The 15669-nt window shown below is 43.6% G+C and overlaps 1 protein-coding gene across 1 annotated transcript in view; it reads right to left on the bottom strand.

Annotated features, from left to right (window-relative positions):
* The window catches only part of atp10b (ATPase phospholipid transporting 10B), a 34101-nt gene extending 18644 nt beyond the window's left edge, over positions 1 to 15457 (bottom strand). The window contains exons 1-9 of the mRNA XM_007901402.2: positions 15195 to 15457; positions 14082 to 14276; positions 10271 to 10475; positions 9435 to 9514; positions 8553 to 8659; positions 6838 to 6969; positions 4936 to 5063; positions 3150 to 3402; positions 2439 to 2650 (exon numbers count right to left, since the gene is read on the bottom strand). Of these exons, the coding sequence (XP_007899593.2) occupies positions 2439 to 2650; positions 3150 to 3402; positions 4936 to 5063; positions 6838 to 6969; positions 8553 to 8659; positions 9435 to 9514; positions 10271 to 10475; positions 14082 to 14276; positions 15195 to 15457 (1575 nt within the window). The remainder of the gene's footprint in view (positions 1 to 2438; positions 2651 to 3149; positions 3403 to 4935; positions 5064 to 6837; positions 6970 to 8552; positions 8660 to 9434; positions 9515 to 10270; positions 10476 to 14081; positions 14277 to 15194) is intronic.
* Between the last annotated feature and the right edge of the window lie 212 nt (positions 15458 to 15669).

The following is a 15669-nucleotide window of genomic DNA, read 5'->3' as shown; positions in this document are numbered from 1 at the left end:
AAGAGTGGGACAGTGGGGGAGCAGTAACAATCCCACACCAATAACGGGCTGCGGTGCTCGGGATTGTATCCTTGCTGCTCGAGGCACGTGGCTGGAACTCACACGTTAGATACGCACAGCTGTCCGCTGGCGATATAGATAAGTGGCCGATTAGGTTAAGTGGCGTACAGCGAACTGGGTTATTGAACATGTACATCAGCGCTAATGAATTGCTCCCATTCTGTTGCGTTCAAGCAGCACAGAGAGAGCAAGCGGCGAGCCACTAAACACTGCGCTGGACCCTCACTGCAGCTTGTCTGCTCTTTGCACTTTGTACACCTGTAGTGACTGTTACAAGTTTTGCAGTGACGTTTAGCCTTTCACTCTGGATTTCATCAATGACTGACTGAGCAACACTGGCGCCCACTGAATGGACAATATTTCTGTCTCATTCGGGATTCAGATTATAGCTATTGGAGGGTTAAGCTTTACTGGTAAATCTCAGGATGTAAGCTCCTCTATTAGAGCACAATCTCCGCTCACTTTCAGGGTATTTATAAATCGGTACGTTATATATACACAGAATTATTATTATTGCATCATTGTGCCAGTCAAGCCAACATTCCCCACTGTTCCTGCATGACCGCCCACCCCAACAGCTCTGCTCATCCCTGGCCATTTCATTTCCTAATGACCAGTGCCTATTAATCTACCCTCAACCCAATCAAGTGAAGCTACAAAACATCTGGGATTGGCTGCCTTCCACCAGCCTCAGAAGCCCAGATGATCATGTCATTGGACACACTACACAGAGACACGAGGATTTACAGATCCAGAAACTACCATTACAGGCCAGCTGGTTACATAGAAACATAGAAACAGGAGGAGGCCATTCAGCCCCTTGAGCCTGTTCAGCCATTCGATAAGATCAAAGCGGATTTGTATCTCAACTCCAATTACCCGCCCTTGCCCCTATCCCTTAGTACCCTGACCTTACAAATATCTATATCTATCCACCTCAGACTTGAAGATGTGAATAGATCCAGCATCCACAGCATTTTTGGGGAAAGAATTCCAGACTTCCACGACCCTTTGGGTGAAAAACTGTCTCCTGATATCACTCCTAAATGGCCAAGCTCTAACTTTAAGATCATGCCCCCCTTGTTCTGGATGGTGTGGGCTGGCACAGGGACTGGAGCTTGAACTCCCTCCAGAGAGGAGTGGGAGCCAATTAGTTCGGGGTCAGTCTTCAGGATGGAAAGTCTGATCTCAACAAGACACTTTTTACAGCAACATCAACAATTTGCATTTACGTTACGCCCTTCGTGAAACATAACATCTCGTCTCGCTTCAGCGACTGGTACAACTTTGCGCCATTTAGCCGAACAATGACGAGGATTTTATTTTGGACTGACTTCTCGTTTGCAATGAAGGGCTCAGTAAAGAATAAAAAGAGAGAGTTGGAATAAGGAGAAGCTGACACTGGAATACAGTCACAAAATAAATGCCGTTTCCTTGTGAGGCTACTTTCAGGTCAACTGCCTTTTTATTTATGGAAGAGCTTACGATATTAATACTGCAAAGTAAAAGGTTGCGATTAATTCAATTATTCCACTTGCCCGGCTTCATTCCCGTTATCTGTCTATAACCAAATGTGCAATTATCCCTGGGGTAAGGACAGTCTCACTAAACCGAGGCTCCATACCAGTCCCAGGGTAGATGAAAGCCTTGCTAATTACTTCTGCTGTATAAGTGACTATCCCCCCGATGTGAAGCAGATGTACAATAAGCTTATCCTCAAGCATCGTCTGTGAAACGCACCCCAACACGAAAGTAATTCTCCTGAAATTGCTCCTCACCCTCAGACTGCTTGCTTAGAACCAAATACCTCTTTAAGAATTCAGTGCATTGAGTTTGGTACAAATAAGAGCAGAAGTGGTTTCAAGCATTTAATAATGAGTTTGGAATCTCAAGGCCTGGGTTGGTGGTAAATTTTCAACTGGGAGTTCAGCTTATTCCCCTCCCCTCTCCCCCCCCCCCCCCCCCCCACCCCTCTACTCCTTGCCCACCTGCTAGGAAAGACTTTAAATGTCTGTTATAATTACGTAGAATGGGAAGAAGTGGAGTAACGTTATATAGAGAATAATTTAAACTGCTCCCAGTCGCAGAGAAAAGTCTTCACGTGCAATCCGAATATGGCCAAAAAGGGGGGGTGCGGTGGGGTGGGGGGGGGGGATGGGGGGTTTGGGATTGAGACAGGGAATACCAGAGAGAGGATTGTAGAACATGCCACACTATGAAGGAACAATGTAGAGGCTTAACTGGATCCCCATAAAATACACAATCCGATCACTACAGGTTACAGCAAAGTCTTGCGAAGCACTTTGAGAGGTTTTGATGACATGATAAGGTGCTGTATCAAGTCTGAGGACTATTATATTATTGCATTGGCGACTTACTATTGAGGAGTTGAACGCCACTTGCTGAGAGGGGAGGCTGTCGCATATTGTCCTCTTACGGCTTTCGGAGTAAGTGAACCGGCGCTGGGAATAGATGCTCTGTGGCTGCTTCCGTCTCACATAAGGCATTCGATTGTCAGGGACCGCCCTCTGCAACTGGAGCTCGTCCTCATCATCTGAGTCAAACTCTCTCTGTGCAGCCAGGCGCTTTGCTAATAAAACAACAGAAAGTTTGGAAATAAGCAGAAAAGGCCTCTAATACCTGCTTTATAAACATCTATGAAACCGTGTGAGGCAACGTGTAATTATAGGAACACGAAGGGCAGAAAGAGACCATTCAGCCCATCCAGCCTGTTTTTACTGCCAGTTTATTAGATCAACAGTTTATCTTAAACCCCCTTTTGTCCATAATCCCTCAATACTCTGACTTCCCAAGTAGCATAGCTTTGACTGAGACGCGAGTTTGAATAGAGCCCACTGTATGACAGACATTAAGATCGGTTTTAACACAGTACTGTTAGAGAATAGAAACATGCAAACATATCGTAGTGATAAAAAGCCATTGGACACGTCAATTTCATTTCTTCCGTGGACTCCACAAATCGTTGCTGAAGAGATCAACAATGTACAAATAGACTTTTAATTCCTGACAGGCTTATGTTTTGGGACATTCACTCATTCGGTAATTTGGGTAGGAATCCAGCCCTTTACCATTTTCATCATGTGGGAACTCCGTGCCCATGATTGTGCAGCGACAGAAAACCATCTTGTTCTCAGTGAGAGTTCCCGTCTTGTCTGAGAAGATGTACTGAATCTGCCCCAGGTCCTCAGTGATGTTCAGAGCTCGGCACTGCAGACGGGTGTTGGTGATTTCATCGTAAAGGTCCACGTCATTGTGTAGGAAGAATATCTGGCCCAGTTTTACAAGTTCAATCGAAACGTACAAGGAAATGGGGATTAAAATCTGCAAGAAAGGAAACCAAGACCGTTCAGATATCAGGGTTTTTCAAGCTCAAGAATATCTCGTCACTGGCTAACCATGAATTCTCATGCACATTGCCCATCCCAGGCTCTCGGAAATATCCCACATACACCCATGGAATGAGTGACCAATCGTATCTGGGAGATTGTTGGCCAGGACATTGGGAGAGAGAAACTCCCTTCCTTTTTCAAGTAGCTCCGCGGGATCTTTAACATTCACCTGAACAGGCAGACGGGGCCTTATTTAACATCTCAACTCAAGGAAACTGGTGATTTTGATTTCAAAAATGGTGGTTGAAGCAGAATCCGTAAACAACTTGCATTTATACAGCGCTTTTCAGTCAGGAGACATCTCTGATGAAGTTGGTGTCAAAGTATTTTTTAAGTGGAGACAGATAGATTAAGAGTGAGGACTTCAAGATAGATAAAGAGTGAAGCTAAGGTAGGTATTTGATATTAATAATAATAATAATCCTTTCATTTGGTATAGCACCTTATCACGTTGTCGAGTCATCTCAAAGAGTTTTACAGGAATTAAGTGCTTTGAGATGACTCAACAAGGTGACAAGGTGCTATATCAAATGCAAGAATTATTATTATTATTATTATTATTAAATACATTTGGCAGATCTGCCCACTCGCTATTATTTCTTAAATGAGGCCCCAAACACATAGTTCTTGTTTGGACGATAAATAATAAAACATGAATCATCTGCACACTTGGCCAATCTTCCAAACACTAATATTATTGAAATTAAATTCACACACTCATACATGTTTTATACCCTATGAATATAAGGTGCGATTTATTTATTAGATTAGTGCAAATTACTTTCCCCGCACCCCCACCACCTCTTCCCGAAAAAACAACAGTTAAATTGAATCAGAAACACTCTGCAAGTCCACGCATGTCAATCTAATCTGCCCAATTAAATGGATAGAAATCAAAATCAACAGCGTGACAGATGTTGTGAACTATAATAAAGATTGTTTGGGTCTGTGCAAAGTGAGCTTTGAGATGCTATCGTGTGTGAAGGCTTCTGTGTAAATGCAAGTTGTTGTCTTTGTTGAGCAGAGTTGTATATGTTCTTGTACGGGAGGGAACAGTTAGGACAGTTCAGTACTCAAACCGCACAACACCAACGATTTACAATGCTGTTCACGTTGGGTCTTCACCTCAAATGCTCGTCACAACACAACTGACTGGCAGCCTGCTCTGGCGTAGCTGATCCAAGAAGGTTGGAAGGGGGGAAAGATAACCGAAGACACGGTTAAAAAGATAGATCTTAAAGGCAGTCGTTAAATGTGGGGGAAGAGAGGCAGGGGGACTCTGGGATGAAGTTCCAGAGAGTGGGGGCAGAATGGTTGCAACCACNAAAAAATTACATTATATATATATATGGCATCTTTCACGTTGCAACGACATCTCAAAGCACTGCACGCAGCTGACCGACTGGGAGCAGGTTTGGGCAAAATGTCCTCCAGTGAAATTACTAAAGATCTTGGCGTTCGTTACCTGCAGCAGAATGACCATGGTGAGGAACATATAGAAGCCAGACAGAGTAGGTGAGGTAAAGTTGCCGTTGTGATCTGGGAGTTCGAACAAAGGCCGCAAAGGGAAAGATCCCAGCCAAACACAATGACCTGAGTCAAGCAAAAAAAAGAAAAAGTGTGATCAGAGTTAACATTAATCTCTACATCAAGCAAGGCAACTTCAACAGTCATTTGTCCACGGAAGGAAACATTCATATCAGGTTGGATAGTGAAGAGGAGAAAACATAGCTTGGTTTCATAGACTAGTTGCTTAATATTAGTTTCATTAGATTGGAATCTGAAGTGAACAGGTTAATAGATGGTGCCCTCAACTCTTCTCACTTGTATTAATCTTTGGCACTTCTCATCTGCTGCCATGATCTCCCTAAACTTCACTTCCAATCAAATTCCTTCAGCGTATTTAACTACGGTAAAGCTCACATCACATCAGCCTCCATTTCAAGGTATGAAGAATGAGACTGACTTATCTTCTGTCACACTGTCAATAAACATCACTCAGTTCATTGCAATAACTGTAGCAGGCTATCTCACTCACTGGGTTTTCTCATTAGACCCACATTGCAGTCAGTGGTCCAGATCTCGGCAGCAATTTAGAAGAATGTAAGTTTGGGAAAGATGGATAAAAATTGATCCTTTTTGTCACATGGACACTTGAGGAGAACACAAACAGATATCAAGACTGATTCTTCCTTCAGGTGGGATTTTGATTAGAAGTTGTCAAGAGACACCTGTGACTAGAAAGACCATTTAAGATGTAAACTATGGCTGCTCATTGATGATAAACTGTATTACGACACATCCCCCCAAAACAACTTAACTATCATCCATCCCCCCATAGAGATCAGGTTCAATTGATTCCTTCGGATATTGTCCATTTCCACCTCCGCACCCATCATTTGCACCAAATCAGTGTCTGGGTTTGAAGGGGGGGTAAATTCATAAGAGCATAAGAACATAAGAATTAGGAGCAGGAGTAGGCCATTCAGCCCGTCTAGCCTGCCCCGCCATTCAATAAGATCATGGCTGATCTATTCTAACTCCACCCGTCCGCCCTATCCCCATATCCCTTCATCCACAAGAAATCTATCAATCTCAGTCTTGAATATATTCAAGGACTGAGCATCTACTGCCCTTTGGGGTAGAGAATGCCATAAATTCACTACCCTCTGAGTGAAGAAGTTTTTCCTCAACTCAGTGCGAAAGGGCTTACCCCTAATTTTAAGACTGTGACTGCTGGTTATAGCTTCTCCAACCAGGGGAAAAGTCTCCCACTGTCTATTCTGTTGTGCCGCTTAATAATCTTATAGGTTTCTATAAGATCACCTCTCATTCTTCTATATTCTAGAGAATATAGGCCTAAATTGCTCAACCTATCCTAATAACTCATCCCCCTCATCCCTAGTACCAACCCAGTGAATCTACGTTGTACCCCCTCCAAGGCGAGTACATCCTTTCTTAAATAAGGAGACCAAAACTGCACACAATACTCTCGGTGCGGTCTCACCAGGGCCCTATACAGTTGCAGCAAGACTTCCCTACTCTTATATTCTAACCTTTTTGTAACAAATGTCAACATACCGTTAGTTCAGTGAACTAACTAATTCAGTGAACAAATAGTAAACTTGCGGAACAGGCTCCCTGGGGAGACAGACGGTTGAAGCAGGAAATGTTAATTCCTTCAAACACAGATTAGATGGTTTTCTTGTATGAAATAACATGATGGGATATATAGTACATCAGGACACAGGTGCATGCGACCGGCAGGTCTTTTTTTTTTGTCTAGCATTTCTCATGTTCTTACGTTCTTATCAGCTGCACGAGTTACAGCAGTTGGGTTGGATGTAACTATTGATCCATGTCTTACCCAGGGCCCCAATCAGACACATTATCACCAGCAGCCCCACACAGCACAGGACATCGATGTTCATCCTTCTCTCCAGCTTGCTTCTCTTATAGCGAGGACCGTTGGTATTCAGCATCGCTTTTGTCTCATGGCCTTAAAAGGAAAAGACGCCACTACAACAACTTGAATTTGCACAGTGCATAGGTCGGATAATGTCTTGGAGCCCTTCACAAAAACATAGTTACGTGCCGAGCAAAGGAGAAGGGGAGGTGGGGGAGAGAGAGAAGGGGAATGGGGGAGAAAGGGAGGGTGAGAGAAGGGGAAGGGGAGAGAATGGAAGGGAGGAGAAGGGGAAGGGGAGAGAAGGGGTGAGGGAGATGTGACCATTGATGTCGTTGAAGAGGATATTTTTGTGTTTAGAAAATAACCTTTGTTATTTGACGTCTTAATCACATTATGTCGTAGAGATGGGCTTCAGCCTGGTTGACCAACAAACAATTCTTAAAGACCAACAACCCAAATCTTAAAACAAAAACCCATGGGCAAAAGGAAAGAAAAATAGTAGAAATTCCCTAAACAATTCCTATTGTTTGTGCCACAATTGAATGAAAAGTCTCTCCATGGGAACTAATTGGATACTGGATTAACATATACCACAGTCACACTACACAAAACTTTACTCAGAAACCCAGAATGTGACTACTTAACAAAATCTACCGCTTCTACAAGGCACATCATGCTGACGTTGTGAGGAGCTTTAGATGCGTTTAATGGACTGGAAGCAGAGAATTAATTCGATCAAGACTGACATTACAGACCATTATATTAGTGCTCCATTAAAATCTGTTTAAAGAGCTTGCCACAATTAGCAGGCATTGACGGTAAAGTGGAGCTTTACCAGTTTTCTGTTACAGAACAAAAAGAAAGCTGTGAAAATAAGGTCTCGCTGCTGCAGCTATCGTTAAGATTTTAAAAGATGATGTGAATATTATCAGCAACAAAAGTCAATTAGACCCAACGTGTCTGCTCCTTTTGATTGAGCTGAACTTCGTTATCTCACCATATCCCTCAGTCTCTTCTCTCCAGGAGAGTTATTACAGTAGTGAGCAGTAGCCACGGGACCTGCCTTTTTGTTGCAAATCTCATAAAAGTCACCTTGAAACCTGTTGACAAGACACTGGGGGGGAAATTGGTGATATTTCATAATGCGTTCCTTGTGAGAACTATTAACAACAACTTGCACCTACGTAGGATAATAACTCGGAGTGTGGGCCACAGAGAGGGACTTCAGGCAAGGAGAAGGTGGAGGGGTCTTGACCAACAGGCAAAGTCGGAACGGCAGATGCATTGGGAATTTCCATCTTTATTCAGTGTTATTGTGGGAATTTATCTTTATTCGGTTGCATGGCATTCGCGGGAGAGCTCGTTCAGTGAGAGTTGATCAGTGGCCAAACTCCTCTTTGGTTTGCGAATGTCACCATTTGAGAGGAGTGATCGCTGAACCACATTGGATTCGCAAAAAGAACATTGGATGCGTCGAATGAGCACAAGAATCCAAGAGAGATTTGTTCGGATTCTCATTACAAGAAGAGGTCCTTTGCTTCTCGGTAAAGTAGGTTACAATTATTCCATACAGAGGCTTTTTGATTAATAGTATATACATCAAAATGGCTCATTTTCCCGATGAGCCCTCGAGATCAGCTTTGTGGGAATAATTAATAACCCGCCCTGCCTACCTGCATAGACAACTATTCCCACAGTGACCTCGGTGTTCCGGATGGTGCAGCCACGAAGCAGGAGGCTGTGTTTATCAAAGCCAATTTTCCTTCTGTCAGGTTTCTCTCTACCATTCAATAAAAAAAACGCACAGATGATTTATACAAGCCACGATTCCCCTGCCTGTTCTTAAAGCATATACTCATTACCAACTAAACCGTCCCCGCCGATCAGTTGGGAGCTAGCACAATGAAATAGTCTGGTGTGTTTTTTTTAAGGGGCCCTTCATGTTGAGATTAACGGAGCTACTGAGACCTGTAGCTCAGTGGTTAGCGCACTCGCCTCGCAAGCAAGAGACCTGGATTCTATTCCCGGGCAGGGGACGAAATGCTGGGCAAGTTTCCTTACTCCACACACACACATGCCTCTGTTTACCGGCAGTAAGTAAGGAACCCGGTTATTAGTCGATCGACGGATCGCTTTTCCCAGGGTAATAACTCCTTCAAAAGAAATAATAAATTGGTCACTCGATCCACGACAGTCTGTTGGACGCTGCTGTGCGCAATTGGCTGCCGCGTTCCACCCACAAAACATACAGTCAATTCGCTTTACAGTATATTTTGTGAAGCACTTTGAGACGTGATAATAAAGCACTGTATCAAATGCAAGGATTATTATTATCTCAAAAAGTACCTCTTTGACCATACATTTGATCGTCTTTCCTCTCCCCTACACGCAGCTCAGGTGCCTGCCTGTTGTTGTTGCCTAGCCAGCATTATCAAGCGCTTTGAGACTTCCTTCCGACATGAAAGGCACTGCAATAAATACTGTATACCTCTATCAGAACAAAGTAAAACAGTATTACATAAAGTATTGGTGAAATAAGAGATGGCCATACTCACATAAAGCCATTAAACTTGTTAAACTCATTATTGGGAATGTCACAGGTTATAATGCAGTTGAAATTCTCCGGTTCAAACTCCTGGAAAATAACATTTCATGTTGTGGCGTGCAGAGTGACGGGATAGAAAGGATTAAAAAAAAAGTAAAAATTAAAATCACAGTATGGATTACAAACAGCAAAATGTTCCAAATTCAATTCGTAACTTAACAACTCTGTCACTCTTACAACGTGAGAAACTAAAATTAATCATCGGGCATCTCTCCTGTACTCAATGGAGGAAAGGCCCGTGGATGTTTATCAGCCCGGTGGTGAAAAGAACCAGCAAAGAGGAAGACAGAGTGAAGGAAAATAAACACATTGGACAAGTAGATGAACACAACATCACACGTCACGCTCTGTGCATGCTCAGATTTCTGAATTGCCCACATCTGGATGAGCCAAGCATCAAGTCCAATTCAGCTGCATATTTGTGGGCAAGATCACTGCATTTTACAGAATATTTTGTGAAGCGCTTTACTCTCGATTACAGGTCGCCTTACAGATGCAGCTATCATCATCAAATTCATGACCTAGCAAGATTATCATTCAGTCTTAACGATGTTATAGATCATTCTATGTCAAGTGCAAGGATGATTACATCTTTGCCACGTGACAAAATTCCAGCACCAGTGTCCACCAGTTGACACTTTGATGCCACCAAGTTGCGTGCATATCCGAAACAAAACACTCGAAGACCTTCCCAAGCCCTTTGAGACGTCTCGAAGACGTGATAAGGCACTGTATCAAACACAGGGATTATTATATTGTTAGAAATTGGAAGAAGCAGGTTCTTACAGGTTGTGCGAAGCCCTTGACTGCCCGCCTTTGCTTGAGGTTGGTCTCTCCATCCAGGTTGGAGGTCTCGATGTTGCAGCTTCCATTCTGCTCCGAGGTGTGTAAGAGCAACAGATCAGCTGGAATAATTTCATTGCATGCGAGCCTTACAAAGTCACCCACTCCCACGTCCTGCCAGGGTCTCTCCACATACTCCTTCCGTTTCCTGCGACATAAATTAAATATCCCACAATTTTTACAGAGTTGCAGAAAAAACAAAAACTAATTTGGCGTTCATGTCTTTTATTCGCTAACCCCCTCCCATTTTCTGTCTTGGCTTCCAGGTACATATTGCCCAGCCAACTGACTACAAAAACTGCTTTGAAAGGCTTGCATTTTTTTTAAAAAAAACACTCCAAGAACGAGGACTCAAGTGATGTGGGTTAGAAGTCCCCAGGGAATGAGAATCCACCTCTCTTATTCTACTAGTTACCGGGTGTGAAGTGCAATGGGTCAGTCAAACCATTTCCTGTTGGGTCCAAATCCACAGCACAATACGCTCTACTGATCAGCATCACTTACGCAGTTTTACTCAGATGTTGTGAGCCTGGGAAGTGGAAACGTCATAACTTATTATGTTTTGTTTGCCCACGGAATACACGGTTCAATTCACTTTACAGTGTATCCTGTGAAGCGCTTTGAGACGTCTCAACCTCGTGATAAGGCACTGCATCAAATACAAGGATTATTATTATAACTTGTTCATGGTGAAGCTGAAATTTTAAGCACAAGAAAAAAACCTTTCAGCTCATCCATTGCTACTGTTCCCTGAATTACTAAATCCTCCTTGTTTTATTATTAATCCTCTTTCCCAGTGCACTTCTAACCTGAGGCATGTGAGGCTGATCACTATTCACCAGAAGCTTTACTCTTGATTACAGGTCACCTTACAGATGCAGCTATCAGCATCAAATTCATGACATAACAAGATTATCATTCAGTGACACGATGGAGCTATAGGGATCTTCAGAGAGGTTTAAAGAGAGGTGGGTTGTCTCAGGGAACCTTTAAAAGAATGATTTGACAGAAAGTCCCATTATTTTTTCCATCTGTTACAGGTTTGACAGCTTCACTGCAGAAGCACGGCTTGTGGAAAGACAAATTCTACAGACACTGAAAGAAACGGGTTACCATCGAGTCAGACCTGACCTTCCTGCTTATGTACATCAATCTTTTTATTAGTATTAAACGGCCAATATGTCTTTGTTATGAAGACTCATTTTCTTGCCCAGTTTATTATGTATATATACTATCGCCCACAAAACATACAATCAATTCACTTAACAATATTTCCTGTGAAGCGCTTTGAGACGTTTCAACAAAGTGATAAGGTGCTATATCAAATACAAGGACTCTGCTATTATTATTATTATTATTATTATTATTATTATTATTATTATTATTATTAGAGGGTGGGGGCAGGAAGGCTGAAGGCGATGGTGGGGCGGGCAGGGTAGGGGACGTGAAGCAGGCCGGAGCCTGCTGAATAGAGAGACAAGTCTATATGGAATTAGCAGGTCACAGAGGTAGGGAGGAGCAAGGCGCGGAGGGTTTTGAAGGCATAACAAGATGTAGCTCCACCACCAGGATCCCTTCTAAATATCTAACTAATAAACTAAACTCGAGCTATATAACAACCTGAGCCGGGGAATAGGGCAGGTGCCTGGAGGCACAGTCCAAGAGGAAGGTCTTCAAGTGCAATCTGATAATGGGCAACGAGGGGGCAAGGAAGGGGAAGGGATTGAGGCAGGAGTTCCAGAGAATCGGAGAGTAGTGGTTGAAAGCACAGCCGCTGATGGTGGAGCGGAGGGGATGAGGGACAGGGAGAAGGTTGGAGCCGGATGGAAACCTGGTGGTTTCAGAGCTGCATTGAAAAACACCTAGAAACAGGTCGTCTTCTTAGTCAACAGTGTTCACTAGCACCGACGGGCCTCAACCTGAGCACAACACACCAAACAAACTACTCAAAGATGATACTTAAACATTCAATAAATTGACGTTATTTGGAAGCTAAAAGGCATTCATTGGCAAATCCTGATGTGGAGCCGTCATGAGTTACCTGCTGAAGACCCAGCATCTCATGTTATTGATCTCTTTGTCCGACTGGTATCTGCGGAAGTCCTCCCAGGCGTCTTTAACGGCCGTGACGGACACGATGATGGAGAGGGGAACGAGGGAGAAGGTTGGCTGGAAGGCACTGACAAAGGGCACGAAGTTGAGGATGTCGATCATCACAAAGTAAACGTTGGCGGAGCGGTGGAACTGCTGGAAGAGGTTCTTTGGGATGAAGGACCACAAGGAATACTTGGTGGTCTTAATGGCGTTGGTGGCGAAGCACTTGTTGGGGTTACCATTCGCGTTTGAGTCTTCGAAGGGCAAACTGGAGACCACAGAGCGTTGGAGTTCTTCTTTATTCCGTTCACTCACACCTCCGCTTTCATTCGTGTGTTCAGGGGTTACTGAAGGCATGATTCCATGTCGGGAATATTAAACGTTGGTCCTTTTCCTTTCCATCGTAAGCTCACTCGGCTCATGATCATCTCTCATAAGTTTTCTCCTCTGTCTCCCATGTTGTCAACGTGTGACCCGTTCACCTGCTCTCGGGCAGAGCGCAAATACTAAACGATAAGACACCCGAGTTATTCTTCTGGTTTGGTGTTAGTTCCAGTGTCTGCTTTGTGCTCCAACACCTGTCGCCTTTGTTGCAAATCCCAGGTATTATCTAATCGGTTCATTGTATTTTAGTATTGAAAGGGAAGCTGTTCCCCCGGGTCCTAACACCTGTCAGATTAAGCTCACAATTCATTGATTTCCAAATAGGATTTTCACCGACCGTGAAATAAAAGCAATTGTAAACTTTACCGTTTGTTGATGAAAAAAAACGTCCTATTTTCTTTATCTGCGGTTCCACGATTAGAATGGAATAATAGTCTTTGTTTTGGCTCTGCACCTTATCACACGCTCGAGGCGTGGCAAAGCACATACATCCTAAATTGGTGGCAGCCAATTTGCACACAGCAATGTTTGTCACACAAACAGCCAGGTGACTGACAATTTTATTTGGGGATTGTCAGCCAGGACACGGGGAGAAACTCCCTTCTCTTCCTCTCAATTAATCCCATGGGACTACACTTTCAGGCACCAGGTTGGAAGCCCAGTCAGCTGTGTAAAGCACTTTGAGACGTCCTCCTGACGTGAGAGACGCTATACAAATGTAGATTGTTGTTTTTCCCTCACGGAGGTGGCAGCGCTCAAAGCTGGCTCCCAAACCAAAGTTCTGACTGAGTTTCAAAGTCCTTGGTGGCCTTCGGGAGCCTAAATGTCGGCAGCATTTCATGCCATTATTGGATTTTGTAACAGTCGTTCTGCGATGCTTTACTCCAATTTATCCTGGTCGAAAATCCTATAAGTGACTAATCAACAGATCTGTAGCATTTAAAGTATTTTTTAAAAAGAAGAATTCTCTGGTATCTCCCTCTCACATTCATCAAAACCAGTTCAGGACAAAATACATTAATAATAATAACCCTGGCATTTTATACAACGCCTTATCACGTCTTCGAGACGTCTCAAAGCGCTTCACAGAATATACTGTGAAGTGAATTGACTGTGCATTTTGTGGGCGAAACGTGGCAGCCAATTGCCCCGCAAACAGTCGTGGAACGAGTGACCAAATTTATTATTATTATTAGTAGTAGTATTTTTGGGGGTAGACTTTGGTTGAACAGCCCTTTGTAAAAAGAACCGAAAGGGCATGTGATGTACCTCTTACCTATCGAAAACCCGCGTCTTGGCTTGGTTTATTTTTTGATCGAACTTGTATCTCTTGAAGTCTTCAACGGCATCTTTAACAGCAGTGATGGACATTACAATGACCAGGGGCAGCATGGTTATCTCTCTGCAGAACACCTCAATGGAAGGGAACCAGTTCAGAAGAACCAGGAACAGAAAGTAGAGGTTTGCAAACCTGTTAAGGATGGAAGAATTCGATGAGACAATTTATAGCAAAGCCGGTTATTTCTGCAGTTGTTGTTTTTCGTCCCTGCTTCACATCGCTTCACAGTATAAAGTGTAAACCGGCACGAGATGCTTTCACCCAGGTCTCTGCCAACAAACTTCTGTGATAAACTCTTGGGAAATAGACACACGAGTCGATGGTGTTCACCACGAGGTTTTCTCACTCTCTCCTGTGAGCTTTTTTGCTCAGCGTTTCCAACAAATGGGGAAAATAATCAAGACAAACAATCTCCGACAAAATGAATTGTGTGAGCAGAATTGGAGTGAGAGCGCCAGTTGCATTAGAAGCAAATCCATACCTTCAGATAGCACCAAAAAAACAATGGACGCACACACACTTGGCCAAGAAAAGTTATGCTAAAATCTGGATTGGCAAACCTTATGATGATGATTCTATTTAACCATTCATTTCCCAATGCTATCTCCCCACCAACAATGACAGTTTGCATTTAGATAGCGCCCTTCACAAGGAGTAGTGTCTCGGAGCACCAAAACACAAACATTGATGAAAAGCATCTTTCACCACAGTACAGACTGAAATGGAACGAACAGGACCAAGATATCAGCACTGTTCCGAGCTTCCGTGACCACGAATATAGAGATTAGACCAGAAACATAGGACAACAGGAACAGGAGAGGGCCATTCAGCCCCTTGAGGCCTGTTCCACCAGTTTATTATTAGATTATGGCAGACCTTTTAATCTGAATGCCCCACCTTTTCACCAGACCCTTTAAATATTATCCACCATTTGGCAAGGAAAGGGGAGTTGAGACGTATTTTAAACCTACAACTCTCTGGTCACGGTGAACAGACACACCCTCGCAGTTTAAAAGGAATGGTGTGAGTTCACTTAAAGATTGTGCTTACCGGTAAAACTGCTCAAAGACATTCTTTGGCAGGAAATTGACGAAGGTGTATTTTGTGGTCCTTATTTTGTTGCTTGGATAATCCTTCTTCCACATTTGAGAGCCTTGTGCGAAGGTGCTGTTGTTTGGGATGATATTTCTGTGGCTCCGTGAAGGAAGTGGTTGGGATGGCAATGGTGAAGACAGCAGGGCTGTTGTTTCAGAGGTGTCTCTCGATAGTAGGCCCCTGTAACGGTGTTGAAGCCACTCGATCGAGCGCGCCATTGTTTAACCGTTCAACAGTGTTCCCGTCTTCAGCCTCGGGGTGAGGAGCTACAAACCAAACACAAATCCGTGTTAAAATGGAACCGGTGTCAGCCTGGCTCAATCAGTGGCCCTCTCGCCTCTGAGTCACAAGGCTGAGGGGCTCCAAGTCCCACCTTGTGATTTTGAAGTCCTGGGGTCAGGGCTGAAACTCCAGCGCGGTGCTGGGAGGA

Source organism: Callorhinchus milii, unplaced genomic scaffold, assembly GCF_018977255.1.
Source record: "Callorhinchus milii isolate IMCB2004 unplaced genomic scaffold, IMCB_Cmil_1.0 Scaffold13, whole genome shotgun sequence".
Classification (NCBI taxonomy): Eukaryota; Metazoa; Chordata; class Chondrichthyes; order Chimaeriformes; family Callorhinchidae; genus Callorhinchus; species Callorhinchus milii.
This window is presented reverse-complemented; position numbering and strand designations above follow the sequence as displayed.